At 37.8% G+C, this 25,101-nt stretch overlaps 1 protein-coding gene across 1 annotated transcript in view; it reads right to left on the bottom strand.

Annotated features, from left to right (window-relative positions):
* The window catches only part of ATXN2 (ataxin 2), a 52,294-nt gene extending 27,200 nt beyond the window's left edge, over nt 1–25,094 (bottom strand). The window contains exons 1-10 of the mRNA XM_010582274.1: nt 24,994–25,094; nt 18,698–18,734; nt 16,967–17,026; nt 16,164–16,235; nt 15,777–15,927; nt 7,682–7,806; nt 6,313–6,404; nt 3,318–3,515; nt 2,619–2,797; nt 902–1,111 (exon numbers count right to left, since the gene is read on the bottom strand). Coding sequence (XP_010580576.1) covers nt 902–1,111; nt 2,619–2,797; nt 3,318–3,515; nt 6,313–6,404; nt 7,682–7,806; nt 15,777–15,927; nt 16,164–16,235; nt 16,967–17,026; nt 18,698–18,734; nt 24,994–25,094 — 1,225 coding nt within the window. The remainder of the gene's footprint in view (nt 1–901; nt 1,112–2,618; nt 2,798–3,317; nt 3,516–6,312; nt 6,405–7,681; nt 7,807–15,776; nt 15,928–16,163; nt 16,236–16,966; nt 17,027–18,697; nt 18,735–24,993) is intronic.
* Nucleotides 25,095–25,101: the final 7 nt, after the last annotated feature.

Here is a 25,101-nt window from a genome sequence, read left to right as displayed (position 1 = left end):
AGAAATGCCTACTACCATCCACTTTCTGGTTATGGAGCATCTTGAGCATTTATCAGGCAAGCTGCAGAACAGTGTTACTGATTCAATTAGCAGGATGATGACTGTTCCCTCTCCCATGGCTCCAGTGAAGCCAGCTACAGCAGAGACTGCAAGCTTCCAGTGAGTTTAGTATAACTGGTTTGCGTTTTTCCAGGCTTGCTAGACCATATTGTGCAGGCTTGTTTTTAAGTGCACTTAAACAAAATAAAATAAAAATTTTAAAATGTGTTCCTTACTGTACCCTCGGAGGACAAACAAATTTAGTTCAGATACTTCTGCATACAGTTACCAAAGACTCATGGGTTAGCCTTTCTCTGCATATTATGACTGCTAGGGAGCCAACTTACTGTTCTGCCTCAATGCAAACAGATCTAAGTCCTCTACAGATTCACCTTTGAAGCAGCTTATCCTATCCCATTCCACAGTGCACTTCTCTGAATACAGCATTTTTGTTAGTACTATTGTTGGTTTTTTTACAAAAGGTAATTCAATTATTTAGTTAAATTTGAAATGGCTTTTTGTGGAACAACTGTATTAAAATATTTGATACTTCATCCAAATTTACGTTCCTAAAAATGCCCTCTAAAGTTATCAGGTCCTGCATGTTGCTGTTGGTTAAGTTAAGACACTGAGCAGCGTTTACAAAGCTGAGTTTATTTCATACCAACTTGGGAAATTTCACAGCTTTATTTTGTTTTTGTAAAGTTCTTCAAATAAAAAGGTTAATAGAAATAGTCTGATAAACTAAAGTTAAACACAAATTATAGGTTAAGTAATGAAGAGGAAAAACAATTTTGTAATTAAACTCACAAAGGAGTTAAACAAAGACAAACAAAAACATGAACAAATCGTGGTATTGTACCTTCTGAAGACATGCGTTTAGGCATAGTAGAGACAGGAGCTGGAGAACCATGAGCAGAGGGGTGAGACGGGGGCCTGGAGGGCCGCGAGGGGGGCCTGGAGGGCGGCCGTGTAGGGGTGGCTGCCCGAGGTGGAAGAGAGTTGGGACCTGACTGGTAGCGAGAAGGTGGGCGAGAGGAAGGAGATGGGCAAGGCGATGGCCAGGGAACACCTGACAGAACAAATGATATGAAGGAAAGTATAAAAACTAAAGAAAAATTATGGGGAAAAAGGTCAACAGAAAAAAAAAAGTAAAATATGACAAAATGATTTTTCATGTTTAACCCTTTGGGGATAGATTAGTTTATTTCTGCCACCAATAAAATAGCCTCTGCAAGGTTATTTCCTCCACTTCAGGTCAAATTTAACATCTGAATGTCACAAACTCCCCAAAGGGTTAATTAGGATCTACAAATACTACTAAGGAATAGACAGTAAAGTTTGATCTGTTAGCCTATCATATATATGTTCTACAGTATGCATCACTCTTGACAAGGTCCTTAAATAGCTACCAGAGGTTCTCAAACAGTGGTTCACATATAGTATTGACTATACAAACTGCTATTTTCAAACCAAATGATGAGCAATATCAATTGTAGGAACTGTATCTTTACAAAAAACAGCGGTGTTCAGTGTCTGAATCCTGACATTTATGCCTTTATCAGTTATCTGAAGTATTAATGTAGTATTTTAATCTAGGATATAGGGTTCATTGTTTCCAAAACAAAGAAATTGAATTCACAAGCCATTCTGAATATTTTACGTATAACAAGTTCATTCAGCAGAGTAATAGGATGACAGAAACCACAAATACTATGAACAAACTTCAAGGTTACCATTGTTTGGGCAAGAGTCAGTTGTACATCCTTTATACAGCTGACTCTGTATTTAAAAAGGAAGTCTCACTTACCTTTAGATGTTTCTCAGACTTCCTCTCCAGATAGAGGCACTTGAATATTATGTATTTTTCATTTATTCACAGCAACCTCACGTAATAGCATTTTTAACTTATAAAAATAATGCCTCAAGGATAGGCTACTGCTGAAATCCATCTCAAAAAATCGTGTTTGGCTTATGAAACACAAATTCCTGCTATACAGTGCCCAGTGATGTCTGTTTATAAATATTACCCATATGTACAGCAGAAAATACTCAAATAGCTATTTGGAGAGAAGGCTTTTGATTCCTTTTCCCCTAACACTTCTCTTACTTTCCCAACAATGATTTCTCTCCCCCCCCGCCATCATCGTGAAGTCAGCGAGCTGCTTTATTCTTTTTTATGGGAGACCGAATTGAAGAGTGACACTTCCTCGGTTGCCACCTCCCTTTCACTAGGTGTCAGCATTGCTACTCCTCCACACAGAGCTTAGCAGTAGCAATACATAAAGCAATTTTTAATCTTTAAAAACGCATACTGCACCATCATCTAAGACAAAGGTGTTTGAGAGGAAAACAAGTGACATTTCTGCTCCACAAAGCTACATACAGTGCAGTCAAATGCATGTTTCATTATGAGTAAGTTAAACCCAAATCAAAATCACCACCTCTGTGTTAAATGATGAATGCTAACCTAACTTACAAAATACATATCCTAAGACCACACCATACGCAGTTTCAACATAATTAGATAATTGACTGCAATTTTATAAGGCACATTCATTTAGACTTCAGATACTTGCCTCCGTTAACTACTCTTTGATCTGCTCCAGAGTTAGGACTGAATTCTGAAGTATGGGATCCAGACCTTGAAATTGGTGGGCCTGATCCAGACTGGCCCATCCTTGGTGAGTTTTGTCTTCCACTTCCCCAGGACAGGACATCTCTATTCCTCTGTCCAGGTGGAATGTATTTATTTTCTCTGAAACACAGCAAATTTCTATCAGTGTTAAGACAGAAATGAAAGACATGAAAAGTACCTGATCAAGTACTCTGCTGATATTTTCTATCTTTCTCAAATCAAGCTAAAGGAAAATTCTAAATACTATCAGATGTTGACCTAACATTCACCTCATGAATTGGCTTTTGATACTGAACACGCAGTCCACTTTCTATGAGCCCACAGACACTGAATGATTTAGTACTAACGCCTGAAATTCTCCATGACATACCAAAACCACTGCCCTTTCCTGTAATTTGGTATGAATTCACCACAGTGACATATCAGAATGGGGAAGTCTGTTTCACTACAGAGATAATACAGAGGGCCAGGCAGAGGTGTACAAGTTAGCATGAGTGCCAAAACCAGCACGATTGTTTACATAATGCTCCTAACCTAATCAGCCCTGCTGAAAAAGCACAGTTTCAATGAGTAAATTGCAACTGTACCAAAATATGTACATCATTTAAATAAAAATACTATTCATAGTGTATGGAAGTACCTAGTGTTCACACCATGTCCTTCTCGTTCATTAGCATTTCTCTGAACAGCAGTATATTTTTCTTCTTCTGTTCTTTCATCATTTTCCAAGGCAACCCGAGCTTTGTATTGGGCACTTGATTCAATTTCCTCTGCTAATTGAGTTGCTCTGGCTTCCCGTTTTAAAAACTCTTCTGAATTATCTCTTTCTAATGGCACCCTAAAAGACAATGGAAAGGAAAAGAATCTCTGAAATGCATTCAAAAGCACAAAGGAGCTACAAAAATTACACAGCATTAATTCTAACCAAGTCAGAGTAAAAAAACTTCGCTTTTAAGCCAGCAGACTTGCTGTCTTTTTTAATATAAGTATGTCCGTATTCCTGGACTGGTTTGGTATTATGTGCAAATTCTGTGTCATTTACCTGCCTAGAGAGCCAAGGTCAGGGTGCAGAGCTTTTTCCATATGACGTGCAAAATCCCTAGTCCCTAAAGCTATGTAAAGGCTCCAACTTTTGACATGGTTGAGCACATTAGTAATAAAAAGCCTTAGTCTGTTGTTTAGATAGGAACCTACCATAAGAGAACAAATTTTAATTTCTTTAGCTATTTACACATTCCCAACAGACACAAGAGTCCCCAATCCTACTGAAATTCAAGAGTTACATGCTTAATCCTTTGATAATTCCAGCCATAGAATTTCAGCTCTTCCTGTTATGAATAACTGCAGAAAAGATGAATGCAATACATTAGAGCATGGGACCAGAAACCCATGACTCATTTGCCATGTCCTAGGACCTGAAAACCATTCATTCCTTGTATCTGTATTAGGTAACAGCATATTGCAAAACCCATATGCAGCTCCCTTAGGAAAGCCACCAAGTAAGAATTCAGTAGGCGAGCAATGAAATACTGGAAGAGATAACTAGAGATGGACATCATACCTGGCACTTCCTTCTGTCCACCCATGGTTTGGGTTTTTACCTGTTCTAATTTTTGTTAAAAGTATCAGGTTTTACAAAACAACTTTGTGCTTTGTCCCCGATTCTAATTTTGAGTTCCAAAAGTTGTTTCATCCAACCTTACTTCAGAATAAACTACATAAAAATACAGAACACAGTTAAGGCTTGAACCACACCATGCTGGGCGTTATATAATCACTACTGCACATATTTTTGAATAATATAAAAAAGAAGAACAAAGAAAGTAGGTGGAGATACAAGCCAAGTACGAAATAATATATGCAAGATTACTCAGGTGTTGGTGGCAGAACTAGGAAAACAAGTGGCTTTTGCCAAATTCCAAGCCATCACTCAGCTACTGCATCACACATTTTTCCCCATACACACATTTTTGGCCAGCTGAGACACCTACTGGCCTTATCAATGGTTAACTGCAAGAATATTAAATAAAAACCTTACCCTTCAGCATAAAGCTTTGGCTCAAATAAGATATGCATGAACACAATGCATACAAACCTGAAGTCATGGGCCTCGCTTACCCTACATTAAGTATACACACAAGAAAGGAAAACACCCAATACATCCTCATTTATTTAAAGTGACTGAAAAAAAATGAAGGTATGTATGCAGTAGCACTGATGGCAACCTAAACAAGCAAAGAATGATTTTACATTTTCTAACAGGGTAAAGACCAATAAAGATGAAACAAAGGGGATGGGCAAGATGACATTGTTCAGAACCCCAGTGATGAGAGAAGCATGTACAGCAGCTGATCAACATACTAATGCAGTACACTTGCTAGAACACAAACTTGTACCTTTATGCAGTTTGACAAATTATACCTGCTAACACTTAGCTCTAGGGAGAGAAAACAATCAGACAATAAATCCTTTACAATCCTTCAGTTGCACATATAAGCATTTAGCTACACTGCTGCTCATCACATACTTGGAGAATCAGGAAAAGTTTCCCAGTTTAGCAGACTGATACGCAAAGCCAAGTTGCTTGACTAGGAAACAATAGAATTTGTCTCTGGCAATTTAAAGCCACCTTCATGTTTTTAATCTGTTTCCATTAATATCCATAAAGCAGAAAGATGGAAGACTAAAGTTCAAAAGTACAAAAAGTACTTAGAGCAGCGAAGTATACAAAAGAACAGCTTCCCCAGGATTCAAATATAAGCCGATTAAGACACTTTGATTATCACCATGTTACAGGTCTATTTTAACAAAATAGTAAAAATAAAATTGTTGAACCAGAGACCTGTGCTCCAATTGTTGAACCAGAGACAAGCGCTCCAATTCTATACACAAAAATCAAAATATTCACTGCAATTCCTTGACATTCAAAAATAAGCTTACACTTTGGGGGTTAAAAGAGTGGGAAAACATTAAAGACATTTCACAATGGCTGTTGAACATCTGCAATTGATTTGTTTTGCAGTTGCAGTTAACATTATAGCTGCAGACTATTGGGAACAGGTCCACATTGCCAAAGTAGCCAGAGCAGGCTTTATACTACTTCTATATTCAAGTTGTTACTATACTGTAACTAAAACTTTAGTTTAGAGCTGGACAAGTCTGCTATATAAGTCATTCACAGCACACAACCCCCCCTTAGTTATCAGCAACATTTCAACATTCCAATATCTACCAGATCAATTGCCTCAATAAAATTAGGATTTAGTCAAACTGTTCTGCTAGGTTAAAACACAAACTATAGGTATAGCAGCTACGTAAAGACAGTTTCACAATTTGGTATTTTCCACCCTATTCATAAAAGTTTTTGTAACGAATAGCATTATTGCATGCCTGAATTCAGAAAATGTTGCAATGGGAATGAACTGTGCCCATTTAAGGGAATATATAATGATTACTACATCTAACTATTCACAGAACACTGGCAAGGTTTCTTAAGCACTATTCATTCATTGCTTTTTCAGTTATTTGATTCCACAACTTCAGAAAGTATGTAAAATTATCTTCAGAATATAAAGTCTGCCAAAACAGGGAGAACATTAAATACAAATCTAATAACAAAATATTTCGGAACTTACGTATAAGAAGATAAACTGCTGTCATAAGTTGATACTACACCATAATTTTCTTCATTGTAACGAAACATGTCATTGGGATCCCATCCATTAGACTAGAAGAAAATGATGCTCGTTTTTCAAAATGACACTGGAAACACATTCCCTTAAAATTAAGGGCTGATGGCAGAAGTTAAACCTTTTGCTCTTTTTCCTGGGCCTATGAATTTACTGTCCAGATAACAAGGTTACTAAAGCCACAACTTATTTCAGGGAACTTTGTTCATCAGATGCATAGATTTTACCTTCAAAAGCCAGTTTTTTGTTTGTTGTGTGTATTTGAATTGTTTTTATGACTTTTTTTGTTTTTAAGTACCATGCCCACTCTGTACTAGAAGATTACTGGCTAGCAAGAAATACATACATGACTGCCTTTTCCAAAAAGTGCAAACTGACATTTCTGAACATTAGAAGTGTCCCTTGCTGTGGCAAGTGCTGAAACTTTTCAAATGCACTACTAATGCAATTATCTGAGAGATACACCACAAGCAGAAGACCCTGTTGATCTGCACAACTTCCCCACTTTAGTAAAATTGCTATTACAGCACTCAAGCACAACGATAAATGTTTTGAATGTTTTATAAAAGCACTGACAGTATTAAGTATTCTAATAAATCTCAGCTGTACAATATGTACACTAAAATTGACAGGATAACTGTTCTACCCAAAGTTAATATGCTCCACAGCAACATGACGAGGTTCTCCTCTAATCAGTAACATTATCCTCTTTCTTTAACATATTGCAGTCTGAATACCTTACTAAAAAGAATGCATGACTGAGTAAAAGCTGACTGCTATGATATATAAAGAAACGTCATTTGAGACCACACTTTTCATCTAACGATCCATAATCTACTGAGATTGTATCTGTGCTTATTAAGTCACAGGTCAGACTTCCATCAATTTCCTTTATCTTAGCTCAGAGACAGTTAGCTAAGCACAATTTCGCCATAATTTCCAAATGCAATGATAGTCAGACAGGAATGCTCTGATTAAACATAAATCGCCTCAGTGTATTGCTGAATTTGGAGTCCTTAATAAAAGCTCCTCTTTCAGCCAGTCCATGAGTCAAACATGTCCGTTACCGCAGCAGCTGCCATTTGTCAATATTTGCCAAAAGTGGCATTTGAAATCCAGCTATTCTTATTCAAATTGTAAAAAAGTACTGTGGCAGCTGCTAGCAAAGACTGAACATACATCTATACAATGTAGGCCACCAATTTTAGTCAGAAGTTCATTACTAGATTAAAATTAAGGAATTGTTCCAAGGCATGTCCAGAGGAATAGCTTATTTTCTACAGACTGTCATAGATGATAAAAAAGCATTACTTACAACATCTGTCTCCAATGCCTCAAGCTCCTCAGTAGCGGTGGTCTCTCCTCCATCCCATGGTTCAAGATCCTTTTCCTTGTGTTCACCATTTACTTTAGCACTGATGGCTGAATCAGTAAAAGCATCTACAATGGAGTGGGGAGGGATGGGGGTGAAATCAGTTTGGTTAAGTACAGGAAGATGTACACACTAGTTTATCTGAGGAACAACCAAATATAGCTGAATTGCAGGCACATTAAACATCATTCAGCTTCTCATGTAGTTGCTGCATTCAACAGGATTACAGTAGAAAGGTGCCTACTTCATAGAGTAACTATGAAAGTACAGACTAACTTCTAATATATCAAAGAATAGCAGTAATTACTTTCAGTTATTTCAAAATATTTTACACAAGCTACATGTATGGTTGGGGGGGGCAGGACAGGGTGGGACAGGGACTACCTGAGGATCCCCACTCCTCTAAAAAACCCAAGACTTGTACAATATGCTTTTCCAAACAGCCCACACAAATGCATACTAACTTTATGGAAATATAAAAATAAAAGCGTGAATGCAACCCAAACCCATTTCCTAAATGGGCAAAATACAAGTTTCCCTTCAAATACCTGAGTTTCTTCAATTTCCACAACTCCTCAACACACCAGCACGCATGCACACACTTTTACTCCCTTTGCAGTGTAACTCAATTATCCATTAGGTTGGTGCACCCGTTCACTGACATGAACGGAGGTGTCTTCTTTCCTGCAAAAGCTTTTTCAAGCAGCAGCTTACCCACATCACACAGCAAGATTCAGAAACTCTCTACCTCTTGTTCTCAACAACATATGAAAATAAATAAGCAGTAAGGGTCTGCTATTGTTTATAAAAATTATAAAAACATGTATGAAATCAATAAAGAACATGAGCTTTTATTTTCACTTGTTCAGGTTTCAAGCCAGACTTAAGAAGGAATAATACTAGAATATTAAAGTGCTGTAAAAAAAAAAGGTACAAAGCCATTCATCAAGGAAGCCAAGCTTTTATATTTGTAAGCAACTAGATCTGAGTTACCATACTTAAACAGAAGGAACTTTAAAAAATAAAGTAAGCTTGTTTTAAGCTTATAAATAAATAAGCCTAAAATAAATAAGCCTTCAACCTAGAATTTCCTATTATCACTCTACTGATAAAATAAGGAGCAAACATTTCAGAACTTTAGAAAAGATGAGATCAAACCACCAAGCAGTGCCAGATATGGAAGAATGTGGCTTAAATTAACTTTTGGCAAGATCTGAAATCTTACCAAGAAAAACGAACTTTAAAGCCATCATGAAAAGAATTCACAACATAGGAAGTTGGCCACTGATGCTACAGTTTTTAAACAATTACTGAAGATTTTTTTAAAGACAGACTGCTAATATAGCTTATTATTCCTGTTTTACACAATTTCACAGTGAAGTTCGGCACATATATTGGTATAATCTGTCATAAAAGTTAACTGTGCTTAATCTAATAACATTCAGCACTATCTCATGAAATGCTCGCTCAACTCATACACAAACACCAAAGGAACTATGAGTAAGCGATTAAGCATTGTTAATAAGCTTATATGAAACGTTATAGAAGATGTATGAAAAATAAGAAAGTTTATTAGCTAAACATTCATTTCAAATACAAAAGAATCAGTAAAATAAGAAAAGAAAGCCAAATGAAAGAAAGACACCTAACAAGGCACACCACTGTTAGGGCTCATGTGAAATTGCAAAAACCTGCATCAATCACCTTGCGAGATGTCACAGTCTGCCAACCAAAGCTGTGACAGTACCTACGCAGCTGGAGGTTAACACTTTCAAGTGAGATCATATTTTAGCGCATCACTAAATGCAATGCCTTTAGCAGGCACATTCTGGGGTTACTTACAAACTGTTCTGAAAGGGTGTCATTGTATCATTGTACTACCTACGCACTGATGCAAAATTTCAATCGTTGCATTTTCAACTGTTCAGAATAGGTAAAAATCAAGGGTGAAAACAGAAGTCACCAACTAACTGCAAGATACTCTAAATGATTCTGTGAAGTTATGCATGCATGTTTTATAGTGCCATAAATGTGCGAGCAAAGATATTACGTTCCTGTTATATATTATGGTAACAAAAGCATTATGAAAGGCAAGATGCAGAGACATAGAGTGACTGCCAAAAAAGTTACCTGTTTCTGAAGGAACTACAACAGATATGGAGAGAGAAAAAATTGGAAGACATCAGATATAAATACAGGTGGATTTTTTCACATTATATGGCTGAATTCAGGCAAAGCTAAACTCTTTCAGTCCCTCTCACAGACATACTCAGACCAATTATACATCTCCCACCTTGCAAAGATCATTTCCACAGTAAAACCTCAGCAATGTTCCCACCTATTAACAGCCCCATATACTTCCCCATTTTGCTTCACAAAAAAAGCCCCTCCATGTGGCCTACAGATTTCTAAGGTATATCAACTTGAAAGAAAACATCTCTCAGTTTCCATTCAGCCAAACAGCTTTTAAAATATACTACAACAGAAGATATGTTTAAATGTCATCTGAAACTACACAGTAACACAGTGCTGCCTCAATCCACAGCTAAGTAGTAACTAAAGAGCACATTTAACAGGGAGGCAAAAGTAAGGCACTTGTATTTGGAAACTCTATGTCTACCTTATCAATACCCCATCGCTAACACTGCCATGACCCAGGGAGAGCAGTGCTGCTTCTGTGCCGAACATCATTAATTCAGTGTTTCATGTTTGATCCTCTCAGACTGGACATTTTACACCAAATGCAAGTTGGAGGCTGCTTATGTCACTTAGGAAACTGTGAAATTTGCTTCTACATTACTTCACTGGGAGTAGAGGGAACTCTTCTCCAATGAGATTAGATAAATATGAGTTAGGAGGACTGATGACAGCACCTGATAGAGGTAATCTTCTGTATTTCAGAAGCATATTTCCTTAACTTCTATTAAATTACTTCAGACAAACTCCATACACAACTGTGCCATTTTGGATACTGTGAATAAAATACTCACTTAACAAGGCTCATCTACTCAACCCACTAATTTTCTTATTTAAAAAGCCACATAAACATTCAGCAGAGTGCTTTTAAAAATTATAATGATAGACATGAACTGGGGGAAAAAAAAGCCCAAGTCAAAACAAAAACTCCACCATCTAACAAATGCTACAGATCCAAGTAAGATGTGTACAGTCAATGCTAAATTTCCCAGTAGAATCCAGTATATCATGGGGCACAGGAAGCTTCACTGCTTTTCATTTCTCCCTCACTTTAGAATGAAAGTCACAAGTGAGACTGCAACATCAGTTTAACCTCTACAACTCAAAGAAAATCCAGAGTTAGGAGAAATCCAAGCTACAAAGGCAGACTTCTAGTCAGACAATATGGTCTCAGGAGCATCCAGGCGAAGTTTAAATGTAGCAGAACAGTACCTCAAGGCACAGATCACTGTTTTCCTGGAACAAACAGCTAGGCAAGCACATGAGACACAAAGATTAAAAATGCGGCTAGTCAAACAAGACTTTACCAAAATTAATGGGCAACAAAATTGAGAACATACGTAAAAAATAAATTCTACAAATAATTGTTTCCAAAACAAAAATATTGCTCTTAAGATTATTAGCAAAGTAGAGGCTAAAACATGAACTGCTGGTACAAGTGCTGACTGGCAGAGAAATAACAGACAAGATACTGACTGCACAATCTCAGCCTCCCCCTTATCTGGTACCTCATATCTCTGAGCCGTTGAATGAACAATTCACATGACACCTTCACATGGCCAAATTTTTTAATCAATTCCTTTTCTACATGGTAAAACCCAAGTTAAAGATCAAATGAAAACTGGTCAAACAAAGAGCTTGAGCTATAACACTCAATTAGCCCCTGCCACCTCTGTACCTGCTTAATGTGACATCTCCTAAGCAAAGAAGTTTGATATCAAAGACCTCGCTTCTTGTTTTAAAGCCTGCTAACTGGAAAAAAAAAATCCCAAGGACAATTCTATGCAACAGAAATTCACAATAAGTAAAGGCAAATATACACATTCTGAGAAAAACTCAGCTTGGGCAAATTCTTCAAGTATGTGCTATTAAATGAGTTAAAAGAAAAAATTGCCAGAATAGAGCAATTAAGAGTCCGGGTTTAATTAATTTCAGTGTTTAACATGCTTGTTTTCGCAAACATGTTTTGAGCTACTAATGGTGGAAAGCACAAATATGCAATTAAGTGCAACTGCAGTTCAAATGCTATTAAACCAATCGGCATTATGTGCCAAAGGTGTTCATGCTGCACACTCCAAGCTTTGATCAGGTTTAGCATGGCCCAAAGTAAACTGAGGTTTCATCTTAAAGGTTTCAACAGTAAACTCTCATTTGTTTTGTAACTACTTACTACTGATTTGAAACATTAAAACCAGTTACCACCAGCTTTCCAGAGCCAACATTTCCTTCCTTTGTTCATAATATGCCTACTGCTATTCCCCTTGCAACACTTTCTCTGGAAGGATGCCATTTTCAGTGCTAATTCAAGGAAAAACTTAAATAGCCAATTCTCTTCAGCCTTTTTTCATTGGATTTGTAATATTTTTCTCAGAGTACAGTAAGGGTGCCAAAAAAACAATAAAAACATTGTAGAAGCCTTTTACTTTAACAGTAGGTATGATCTTGGAATTGTCTTGTCTTTAAAGAGAAGCCAAGAAGGCAACTCTGAAGCCTTACTCAAATTTGAATCATATGCAAACCAGCACTGTCGACTGATCAGTGTTTAAGACTACAGGAAACACTGCTAGAAGCTTGTTCTGTAGAACACAGGAGAAATATACCCTCCTATTTCAATCATGCAGCCCATGTAATCTAGCAACTACAAGATCTAGGCACTTCACCTTTGCCTCAGAAGGTGAAGCAGATGTACAGCCAAGGATTTCAACTTGCACATTAGAGTGGATTTTTGCAGTCAATTTCCACTGCCACATGCAGAAGACAGCATCTGTCCCTCTTTAAATGAAGACAGAATAGTCTGAAAGGGGGGTGATGGACAGAATACAATTTCACCTGAGATTTCCAATGCATGTTTCATTCATCAGCCTGCCTGTACTGCAGAAAGCCCCAATTCCACCGTGAGACACCCTCAGGTGATTCCTTTCCCTTCCTTCTGAAGCCTAACAGCAATCTACACGAGCACAAAGGTCTGTGCAGACTGATGGAGTTGCAAATAAGGCCCCAGGAAGTAGGGACAGATTTATTTTTTAAACACAACTGTTACAACGTCCCTATCTACGCAGACCTACTATTTTTTTCTCCCAAGCCTTCCAATTTCGACAATCTGGGCAGGCACCACACTTTCTCTACTGGTGTGTCTAAAGGTCCAATGTCATGCTTGGCAGAAGGAAATCTAAGACTGCTGCTTCCAAACAGGGTGGTTTCACCCACCCCAAGCCTATACTGCCATTACCTCCCTTGCACTTGCACTACTCATGTAGCTTCAGGATGAATTATCAGCTCACTGTTCTGAAGCCGCACAAGTACAATAGCAATGAAAGGTGCTTGGCAGACTATTTCAGATGGTTCTTTCAGACACAACTGTATTTTCCACTCTTCTGAAAGGAAAATCTATCCCTATCCCTTTCTCCCCACCTGCTGCTCTTTCCCAGTACTCTTCCAGTCTCTCCTGTCTGACTTGGTCAAACAGGCAGACAATACAGCTAACATCTCTGCTATTCAAGTCTGAGGCTAAGTCAGAAGATCAAGACCCACAGTCAAGAGCACCATTTGTCCACACTCCTCCAGCTCAGCAGAGAACCAAATGCCAAAATAAAAATCCACAGAACTCTAGATACTTATACTGAACCAGGAAACCAGGATGCACTAAAATTTCCAAAACAGTACCTTTTGCAGAAATTAAGTTTACCTCAAGGCCTCCTCAAAGTCTAGTAGTCTCCTAAGTGGTAGGAGAAAATACACACACAGACCCAAACAAACCCTACTCTAGGTACGCCTCTCCTATGGCAACAGAGTGCTTGTGAAGTGCCCTTTTGTTTTGACTACATTTTTTAAAAAGTGAGAGCAAGCTGCCTTTCCAACCAAATATGTCCAAACTGTCTACTAACTTGTCTGTGAAAGCAAAAAAACACTGAGGGCTAAGCAATTTAAAAATTTGTTCCTGCATAATTGCAACACTGTCAAACTTCTCTGGGCACCAGACAGTAACCATTCCCAATACAAATGCGGCAAGGAACACCGTCTCCTCACCTAGGAGTTCAGACTCAGTTTTTACTGAGAGTCACGCAGGCTTATCTGACTCAGTACCATGAAGATTTGGGTTTATTTGTAAGAACAAAAGGCCAGCAGTTCCTGCATGCATGTTCATACACTTCCATTCTTTTGAATCCTTGCTTATTTAATTTCCCAAGAAGCAGAAAGCCCTTCATTGCTCTAATTCACAGGTATGATCAGAGACTGACTTACACTTTCAAGTATCATTTCAATATAATACATTTTTGAGACAAAATGGAAAGCAGATTAATTTACCCACTACAGGTTATTGAGTTTTGAAGCCTTCCAGTTTATCTTGCTCCAAGTCTCTACAGCTTTATTTCAGCTCTCCTCTCCAGCTATTTATGAGATTTAGATTCAAAGACATTCCACCTAATAAAGTGAACTGAGTGACTGTTCAACCTGAAGCAGTCATTTTCTTCTAGAAAACTTCTACTGAGTAATTATTCCTAGAAGTAGTAGTATATTCTTCATCTGCTCAAAATCTGTGAAGATTGGGTAATGGAGAGCCCAGTTTGCATTTACATTAAAGTGATGTTCGTAGCATACCCATTATAAAATAGCTCTCGTGTAATTTAAATTCAAAGTCCCATCCAGAACCTAGAACTTATCTGCATTTCAATGCTACATTTGCTCTGACATTATGCATCTTCTTCTGGGAAAAGCAAATTCCTTCAAACAACAAGCCTCTCATTCTTCAGCTTTAAATCAGCAAGAACACATGCATGTACAAACACAAGGTGAAAAGACAAAGTTCTCATTAAACGTCCACCAGTCCCTACCCACCTCTAAGTCACTGCTACATGGGAATAAAGCATGTGTGTAACAATAACCACTTAGCTCCCAGTAACAGTGTTGACCAACCTGAAAATGTACACATATGCAATTTCACTCCATGGCACAGAAAGCTATGTATTTGCTTTTATTCCTTAGGCCAGCAAATCAGGAACATAAGCATAAAAACCCTTGAGACTTGCTGCCCAAAAAAAAAAAAAAAAAAAAAAAATTCTGCAAAGGAACTAGAGCTGTCTGACTTATGAGCCTCTTAGGTTCCAGAAAAATAATTAGGGTCTTGGAGGTCAGACATTAAAAGAAAAAGTATGAGGACTGCCTGTAAAATCATTTAATTCTGACAGTTCCAAGATTTTAAGACCACTTGCCTGCCACCTCACTAGATTCTTCTGTATTTTGGGGTACCTTAACAATAGATCTACAAGTAGTAAAGCAGAAATTAACAACACAAATAGTGGATTTTCCTGAAGAATTTTTAGCTCTGTTTACAGTAGTATTTTAAGAATATTTATATGAATGCATGTTTAGAGACAAAAGTTATTTTAACTTACTAAAGACTTTATATATACATCAACTCTGAACAATAATCTTTTGATAAAGCATTTGTGTATTCATGGATTCTCATATAACATTTAACAGACTAGTTTAGAAAGACATTTACCAAAAAAAACCACCCCCCCAAAAAAACCCAACCTCCCACAAAATCTGTAAAATATTTTGTAACACCACTAAGAATTTGCTTTCCAGACACCAAAAAAGCCACTCAAAGCAGAGAGCCCTCATAAAGGTTCTGCAACCCATTTTAAAAATTTTGGTAAACTTCTGATTTCAGGAGGTGCTGAGCATCTGCTCTTTCCATTGATGTTAATGGGATATTTGGCTGTTCCACACTCATTAAGAGTCTTAAATGTGAACTTTAGTTTTTGGATCCTAAAGCATCTACTTTGAAAAATCTTGACTTAAGATCTTAAGATACAGACAACTTTAAAAACAAGCATACCTCTTCTCGCATAATTGGTATCCATATCCTTAAAATGCACCATAACAAAATCTGAAGACTTGAACAAGATACTCTCTAGTATGTCTTCACGTTTTGGCCCCAAACTGGATTCTGCAGTTTTCCGATGAGCAGCATCAAGCACTAAATCACACTATTAGAGACATAAAAAGAAAACACTAACTTAATGCACAATAAGCTACTCGATAACTTCACATACTTGCAAAAACCAGATACTTACAATAGTTTGCAAAAATGAATCTGCTTGTGTAGACCTAGACGTGAATAGTCAAAATAACTCATAATAAATATTCAAATTTTAATCAAACATTGATTATTCAAGTATTAGGATCTTTTAAAATAGGGAAGAGTCAAAATGAAAAAAATTACCTTAGGACTGTAGGTTTTAAAAACTCCTTCATATATACCACCATTTTTCACCTGTACTTCACATTTGGATCCCTAGAGTACAAGAAAAATGAAAATACAGCTTTCTACCAGCCTGATAAATGACATTTGAATCACTTTCTCAAAGATGTATTTTTCATGTAAGCACAATGTGTAAAAATACAGCTCAGTTTTTAGTCAAATCTACTCAGTCAACATTTGCCCATTTATAAATACGCCACTGTGTTCTGCAGATGCAAACAGCTGGTTGTGTACCAACATTTGTTCTGAAGGGATTTAAAGATACTCACAGAAGCATATTTGGTACTCACAAGACTCTTGACCAGTTAACGCACACAAACAAGTTTTTGTGCAAAACCAGAATTGGTGCATACGTGTGGGTATAAATAAGGATGAAGGCTTATTCTGGACTCACACAGATGTGGGACAGTCCGCCTTACTCAATTTTGGCATGTCAGGACTTCCCTTAAAATCTGGGGACAAAGGCTTCCATTCCCTGCACACAGACTCATTTTATTTATCCATAAACTCTCTAAAGACAGAAAATTCAAAATATGACCAGTGCACCTAAGAAATTTGCTATACCTCTGCAAATTGTATTTGAACCTTTCCAAGCCAAAAATACAGAACAGCTATTACTGTGAATCTTTGAAGTTCAATCTTGGCAAAAGGTGCCTACTGTTAAAGTTTCATATTCACTCCATTATATTACAGTTAGTGGACTAGTTAACAATTCTGTGTCACTACAGAAACTGTTTACCCCCCTTCCAAATATGAAGACTTACAACAACTGATGTAAGTATGTGAACCATTCTCATGTTTGCATAGATGCCATCGAAAGAAATCTGAAAAATAGAAAAGATGTTGTCAAGATATAAGAGAAACACTTGTTACAATTCAAAAAGCCAGTGCACCAAAAATAACGCAGGCTTTCACCAGTACATACTAGTTCCTAGAAACATTGGTCCAAAACCTGTCTCAGTCAATATACATAGAACTTAGGTCACATGAAATTTCGAGAGGACCCTTACCCCTTTTTCCGATCAATTAAAGATCTGAACACCCTTCCAAACAAATAAACATTACAGAGTGCCCCTCATGTCACTCAATAAGGAAATTCTCTTGTGGATTGGGTGAAGCTCGTATGCACAGACTCCTAACTGAAAAAGCCCTGCTAACATCCCCCTCTGGTTTAACAGCCATCAACAGGATAAGGTACTTCAACTGCTGTAGAAGTAAAAAGCTGCTTTCAGGGCCTGATGAACTACATCTTTGCATCTAACAGACCTGACTACATGCATTAACAGAAGCTAAAGTCACCAAATTGTGGAGTGCCAAAGAGCTTCAAAACCCATCATATAATTAGTCAAAAGTAATTCAATGCAGCATCAGAACCTGAGATCCTACACTAGGAGAGCTGACCAAGTATCACCCAAGTTGCTAGATGACACACTCGCATAAACATACATGAAGTGGCGAGGATGTCTGGGTTTTGTTGCAACATCTAGTATCTCTCCTTGTCAACTTCATGCTTGTGAAACAAGAGATGCTGAAACATGCCAAAGACCTCGTCATATTTTGAGCTTTTTAACTGACAACATATCTTTTAAACTGTCAGCTACTTCATCCACTTACTCCTGCATGTTACCCACCTTCCTGGTCTGAAAAGACATGTTTAAGGACGCTCCTATGCTCAACAGTCAGTACGGAGGACATAAAGACCAACGCCTTTATGATGTTTAGTGTCTGCATATGACCTTTTTCACCACTCTTACTCAAAGCTTCTTTATTTTTAAGGAAGAGTCTTGATTATCTTCAGTAAACATTTATGTAAGTAAACTGTAGCCCTCTTAAACCTTCCCACTTCTGCCCCATTCCCCAAAATTAGTCATCCTTGAAAACCAGGCCAATAACAAATTAGCAAATATTTGATTAGTGCAGTTTAAAGATCCACTCTTTAAATCAAGATCCACATCTTTAGCTTTGATAAAACTATGTTCTACAAGTCAAGCCACACCTATACTTCAACAATATAGCCTCGACAATAACTAAAGCTACACATTTGTGCTACTGATAATACTGGGTTAGCTATTTTATAGTAAATCTAAACAAAACTGTTATTTTTATTTAACTAAATGCTGTCTTACTGTCATCTGTTTAAGGGAGAAGCCAATGTAAGAATCTTCAGACAGGAACTAATTCAAAAGCATTGCCTCAAGTTAAATGTTATCTGTATCTACAACTGTAATTGCAAGAAAATGCAGAAGATTTAGATTAGTATAGTCAAAAGTTTAAGCCTTACCCCCTTCATGCTCCCAGGAGACTTAAATGAATGCAAGATGATACATCTTTAGAAAGGCGTATCTCAGTCTAAAATATTCATCATGGTATCCAAAGGAAAAAATTGAGACAATATTCCAGTATCTGCTATTCTTACGTTGACACTTGGGTTCACTGTACATAAGTTGTTTCCTCATATCTACAAGTGGTAAAATGAGGAAAAAACATACACTTACCGTAGGCTGAGGCGGTCCTTTGCCACTGCTGCGACCTCTGAAATTAAATACATACATGGGATATGATTAAAAGAACTGCCAAAACTGGTTAATTTCTTAACAAGTAAGAATTCAAAAGCCCATCTTAATTTAGTGTTGAGAATGGGATCAGGGAAAAACAGCACTGCCCTAAAGCAGAACTTGACAACTACAGGGCCCACAGCATTTATCCTCCAAGCTACTGCCCTACAAGCAAGTAACATTGGTTAGTAGGCAAGAGGGTTACCTACTATAAATTAGAAGACAAAACAAAGAAAATACTAAGCCTGTGTCATCGCAAAAATCCAAAAATATTATCTCTTAAGCAGAATCCTGTAACTAAAGCAAATCCCAAAACTTACTGGCACACAAAACCAAAAACCACTTTCAGGCCCAATCCCTACTTAGTAGAGAGTCCTTCACGACTAGAGGCTCAGTACATCATCACTGTCCGTCTGCTTAAGGGCCACCCAAATAATTGACCCATGCTGCAAGCTACAAAGAATCCCTGATTGCAAGGCCCTACCTACAGAGCTTGCTTATAACTACTATCACAACCCAGTAAGTGAAACTAATTAAGTCTGTCCATCCCCTCAAAAACACTAACTACTTTTAATGCAAATCTGCCAATGTGTAGCACTTGGGACACTTAAAAAAGCCTTTAAATTAACCTGTATGTTCTTAATACCTTGCAAACTGAGTTGTAACAGTGTGCGCCCTCCGCCTCAGACATTTGAGTCCCAGCAGCATTCCTGTCTGCAACAGCTATAATTACTCAACTTCACTGATGCACCTTATTTCAAAGTTACTTCCTCGTACCAAGAAGTCCTAGTTTCAGATGTTTCTCATAGTGATTTAGATTTGTATTAAGACAACTTCAGGAGTGCACACTAATGTGAGGCAAAATGAAGTCTTCTATTAAAAATAACACCCAATTTTTAAGTAGACCCACCTCACAGATGCACAACCATTTAATTAAAGAGACCCAAAGAATCATGTCTACATTTAAAAGTATCTAAACAACATTGAAATCTGTACCCAACTGAATGTCAACTGCATTCAATTGCTTTTGAAAACACTATGCTGTGGTTGAATACAACCTTGCTCTCAAAACAACACACCCTTATAAACAGCTCATGAGTTACTCAAGAAATCAAAGGAACTTCTCCCAACAAACATAAATATCCCTCCAATAAATTCTGCAGAAATAAGCAAGTCCATCAGAGAAAGGCCTTAACGAGGAAAAAATGAAAAACCATTAAACTATCACCTGACTCGTTTAAGAAAACAAGCTTCTGAAACAGAAATGTAGTCTCATACAGCATCACGCATACTGATGACATTTGCTGATTGGCAACAACTGCAGATTTCGGATGTCTAGCTGACATTTTCAGAATACTTGCAGAGCACTAATCTCACGAAAAAACCCTAATGCAAATAGCCTTTATTTAATTACCTGTCAGCCTTAACCTTCCATAAGGCAGCTTCACAACTTCAGGCTTGCTCTGGAGACAAGCAAGTCTCACCATTTACTAAGTCTGCCATTTGTCAAATGGCTACCTATAGCACAGTGCTGAAGTGAGCCCTTCGTGAACCTGGAACATAATTTTTGCATCATATTCAGCTGAACAATCCTCTTCTTTCTGCAAGTCATTTCACCAGATGTGAAACACCCAAATAAGAGAGAGGTACAGTCCAGTTCTGATTTTTCCTTTTATTACAATCGAAAATGTCAACAACACGGTCTTTCAAAGAACGTGGCCAAAGTCAAACAATTTCACCAGTTCCCTCTGTTGGTCTCAAAAATTTTAGAAGATACTCCTTCCTATATCAGCTATAGAAATGGTCAAAAGTGAAAGAGTTTAGTGTCTTTGCAACAGAAAGTACTCCCATTTTTAGTGACAAGTATTCTTAGAACTTAAATAACTGGGTTGCTAGACTCGTCAGAAAATTTGGAGTATTCCCTTTAAGCATCAACCTAAGCGTTACAGATTTTTCATCTCTTACCACATTTCCAAAATTACTGTTCTTACCCACATTTCTTTAAGAAACAATCTGATTGTGTGCATCCACACTGGCAAGAGGTCCTAACTTCAACATCAGGCCAAGAGTTAAGCTAATTGCAGAAATTCTACATGCCATTCTGATCTAACAGATCTCTTTACAGACTGGACCTCTTGTTTTCCAGCTACAACTGTTAAACACAAACCATTAGAGAAAAGGAAAGTCATTCACCAACAGGAAAAAAAGACAGACATTGACCAATTCTGCCAATGCTACAATCCAATCAAAACTGTGCGTATCTTCTGCTAACACCAAGGCCATCAAATTGAGGTTTATATTCCAAGAGGTGAAGACTCAAGTTCAAACTACACTTTGACAGATCTTTGAAGCATCATATGAAAAAAACTAGGACCTTTACAAAAGCAGAAAGTAGATGGTCTTTGGCAGAAGTTTACCACAATTTAAAACAGGAGAGTAAGACTAAGAAATGGGAGTGGGGGAAACTAGAAGGGTCAGTAGCAATTTGGCACTCCTATCTAAAACCACATCTTGATTACAATAAATATGGTAAATAAAAAAAAAAAATACATTTTATATTGAAGAAATGTGGTTAAAGGTAAGCCTGGGGAAGGCACAGCAGCTTGGCAAATCCAACTTGTAAACCCTTTTCTTTGCGGTAGCAAAGTCACAAAGTCAGAAAAATGCTGCACCAGACAAAGTAACGACCAAGCAATTAAACTTAGTAGCCAACTCATTGCAGGCCAGCAGTTTCACCTTAAGAGTGAAAGTCTCCATAAGGGCTTAATCCCAAATGCTGCACAATAAACACTTTTCCCCAGCAGCAACTTGCAATTTTTTTTCCTATTTTTATAAGCATTTACTATCTTATACCTCAGCATCCCTCACCTCCCCCCTCTAATGTTTACATGCCAAGTAGAGCATTTGTATAAGCAAAACAGGGTCACGCATTTGTATTTTTCCAGTTAAGTGAAAACTAAGGCAAGGGACACAGGTCCTCCCAGGATATGAAAGTCCTGGGTTTTCTCTCCAGCAACATCTTCACTTTGAGACCAAGAAACAAATGTGACCATACTGCAATTAATGTCTAGAGCAAAAATGCAACTACAAAGACTGCTGAACTTAACAGGGTGAATAGATGTTTCTGGAGTACTGGCTGACATTACTAGAGCATTGAAAACAAATTTACAGGCTACTCTAAAGAACTTTCATTACAAGTGCAGAGAGCTGGTAAAGCCTTCTTCTAAGGGAGAAATCAGAAGTACAAAGTTGTAAGTGCAGTATTTGTCTATGTAAGTCAAGCGAATCGAAGCTGTCAAATTAAGATTATACAAGAAGTCCTACAGCATTGTTTTCTGTAGTTTTTCCCCCAGTACTGACATTAGTAATGTCAACTCCTGTCTTCTCACAAGATGACAACTTCTGTAGCATCTGAATATCTAAGTAACCCAACTCAGGTGTGACCCAGTGCACATCTGTAACCTGTTGATGGACTTAGTCATTGAAGAACCTTCTTCGTATACATTGCCATGAATCAGTTGTTAAATTAAAACTTGCTCAAAAGTGGGTATATAATACCATATTAAAGTGTATTAACAGCAATAAGGAAGGAGACCTGTAGGTTATCCATTCATTTTGCTCAGCAGTTTAGCACAGTTGCATTAAAACCAACACACACAAAGATGTTAGAACAAACTAGAAAAACTCTGAATGGCACGTGTGCTCAAACCTCCAGAACAGTCACTTCCATTGTATCAGAGTGCCTCAGCACTCAATATTCCCGATTACTTCTGTCTGAACAGAATGGACACCTCTCTTCTGCCCTGTACTTAAGCCTTTAGTTAGGCTAATAAAAAAGGATGTCAATGAAAAAGGAAAGTAAGAGTAGGCAAGAAGCATTAAGTCTCAAAAGCAAGCTACGCAACATGGGATCATTTCAGTTTTAACTTTTTAATGGGCAAAGCCATTTATAAAAGACAGTAACTTACAGTATTCTTAAAGGACTCCCAAGTCCAGTTAGGCAAGAAAGTTACCAAATAAGAAGGAAAAAGACCTTCTACCACAATTGTAACTAGACAGGTAACCATCTAAAACCTGAGTCTGAGGTGTTTTGCCTTCAGACAAAATAACAATGGGAAAAAATTGCTAACAAAAAAGGATGCAGTGCTTGAAGTAACACTGGGACAGATGCAACTTTCAATCACAGGACAGCTAACCTTCCTGTGCTTAGATAAGGGCAAAACTGAACTAAACCACAAAAAGTAGATATCAGATAATGTTTTGACTAGCACAGCAGAGCAGGTTTGTGGTACAAGGTCTACGTTTTCTCCAATTACAGTTCAATGTGCTATTGGCATCCCCCCTACAGCCCAATTTCCCATCTGCCATATTGCACATGCAGTTGCTATTAAACAAACATAGCATTTCACTTAGTGCCTCTTTATAAAAAAAAGGTATTAATCCTTCTTGTTTATATTTCTTGCACACCTTTAAGGATAGCTTCATTTGTGATTTTTCCCCTTATGCAAAAGAAATTAGTAATATAAAAACAAATACTGGAATATCTTATTTGTTCACACAAGATTTTCACTTTTCTAATATGAAATACATATATCCATCATTATGAAACCATGGAAACAAAGGTAGTGAGCAAAGCTGACCCTCCACTCACTATCAGACATAGAAGAACCAGGTGCTTAGCCCAATTAAGTCTTACAGTAATAAACACGCAGCAGAAAATTAGGTCCAGGACAGTTAACTGTCAATGAGCTTTCTACCCAAACCTAAGCCTTTAAGAGCAACTTAGCCACAAAAACTAAATTCTTTTGCATCTCAAGAAGATAAAAAGAATGCTCATGCTGCAGGGAAATGACTGGCTAGGAAGGAAGCCTGGCATAAACTGGAGCTGTTTAAGTTTCTATTAAATAATATAATGTTTCAAATTGAAACCAAGATGCAGGCCAGCTAAAAGACAATTTGATTTTTCAAACAGAAAAGCCACTTAGCTTTTCATTTATGTGAACAAATTTGCAGCATGAACCATCTTTGAAATTGTACTCCCCAAAAGACAAGACTTTTCTTTAGGACAACAATAGAAGTTCTCTGAAGGTGTTCCGCGGGGCTCCATCAGCCTGGGGACTGTTGATTTTACAGACCCTGATTCAGAAATATCTTGAAAATTTGATCAACAAAAAAAGAGTGTGAACACCTCTGAGGGAACATGTCAGTTATTTAGCAGCCCTACCAGAACTCCCTAAGGAGTTCTGGAATGGAATTTATCCAACAAAACTAGAAAGGCAACGCTGGTAGGAGAAATCCAGTGGCTTTAATCTTAAAAACTTGGGAGAAAAATTGATGCTCGCATCCCCTAATCTACAGGGAGAAGTGCTCACCATCATACTGAATTAAAAAAAAAAAAAAAAAAAAGCCAAAGGTTTTGTTGCCCTTCACGTTAACCTCTACAGTGCCACTGTGTGTTGGGAGGGATAACTGTTTAGCAGAGCACAGTAAACATCATGTTCAATCTAAACAGCCATATGTAAAAACTATTAAATCACTGCAAAGAAGTGCTGAGGTATTATTGTTACTATTTAAGTTTATTTTGTCCTTTTCAACCCTACCAAAGCTTTTCTGCTTCCAGTTCCACACACTGGTAACAAAGTAAAACCCTATTTCCAGTGATGTCCAACAATAGGACCACTGTAAATTCTGTTTTATTGCCAAAGCATAAAACTGAGTAAGACTAAAAGTCAAGTTGAAGAGCAAGATGAATAAAACTTGAAATGAAACTGCTCTGAGTGACTATGACCTTCAAAACCGTTACTGTCCTGCTTTGATTGTTTGTTATGACCCCCACAGCACTGGAAAAATTCACAACACTAGAAAGTTTATTTTTTTTTTCCCTTCCTCTCCCTCAAATATGTGTGAATTTGTATAGCTAATGCTCTCCGAGCAGGATCAATCTTCCAGAGGCAGTATGAGACAGCAAGGCCTCCGCAGCATGCATGGGGAGGGAGAATCTGAGCCTGCTGCAAAACCCCGATTCCTCACCCCCCAAACGTGGGGAAAAAAGTGAAGCCATGCTTAGAACCACCGTCCACCGGTGAAGCCAAAGAGCACTCCTGCGGCCTCCCCCTTCCCGCGTGAATTTTATTGCTATTTAAATTATTTAAAAAAAAAAAAAAAAGTGTGTGTGTATAGAGAGAGACAGATTAAAATAAATAAAAATAAACCCCACTAAGCTGAAGGAGCTCCACCGCAGGCGGGCCTCCGCCGACTTCCACAAGGCAGGAACGCTGACCCGCTCCCCCGTCTGGGACAACACCACCGCCCCCCCCGGCCCCAAGGCCGCCGCCATCGCGGCC

The sequence above is a fragment of the Haliaeetus leucocephalus genome, unplaced genomic scaffold (assembly GCF_000737465.1).
Source record: "Haliaeetus leucocephalus isolate CR32 unplaced genomic scaffold, Haliaeetus_leucocephalus-4.0 Scaffold840, whole genome shotgun sequence".
Classification (NCBI taxonomy): domain Eukaryota; kingdom Metazoa; phylum Chordata; class Aves; order Accipitriformes; family Accipitridae; genus Haliaeetus; species Haliaeetus leucocephalus.
The sequence above is the reverse complement of the archived record's forward strand: the minus strand, read 5'-3'. Positions and strand labels throughout refer to the sequence as shown.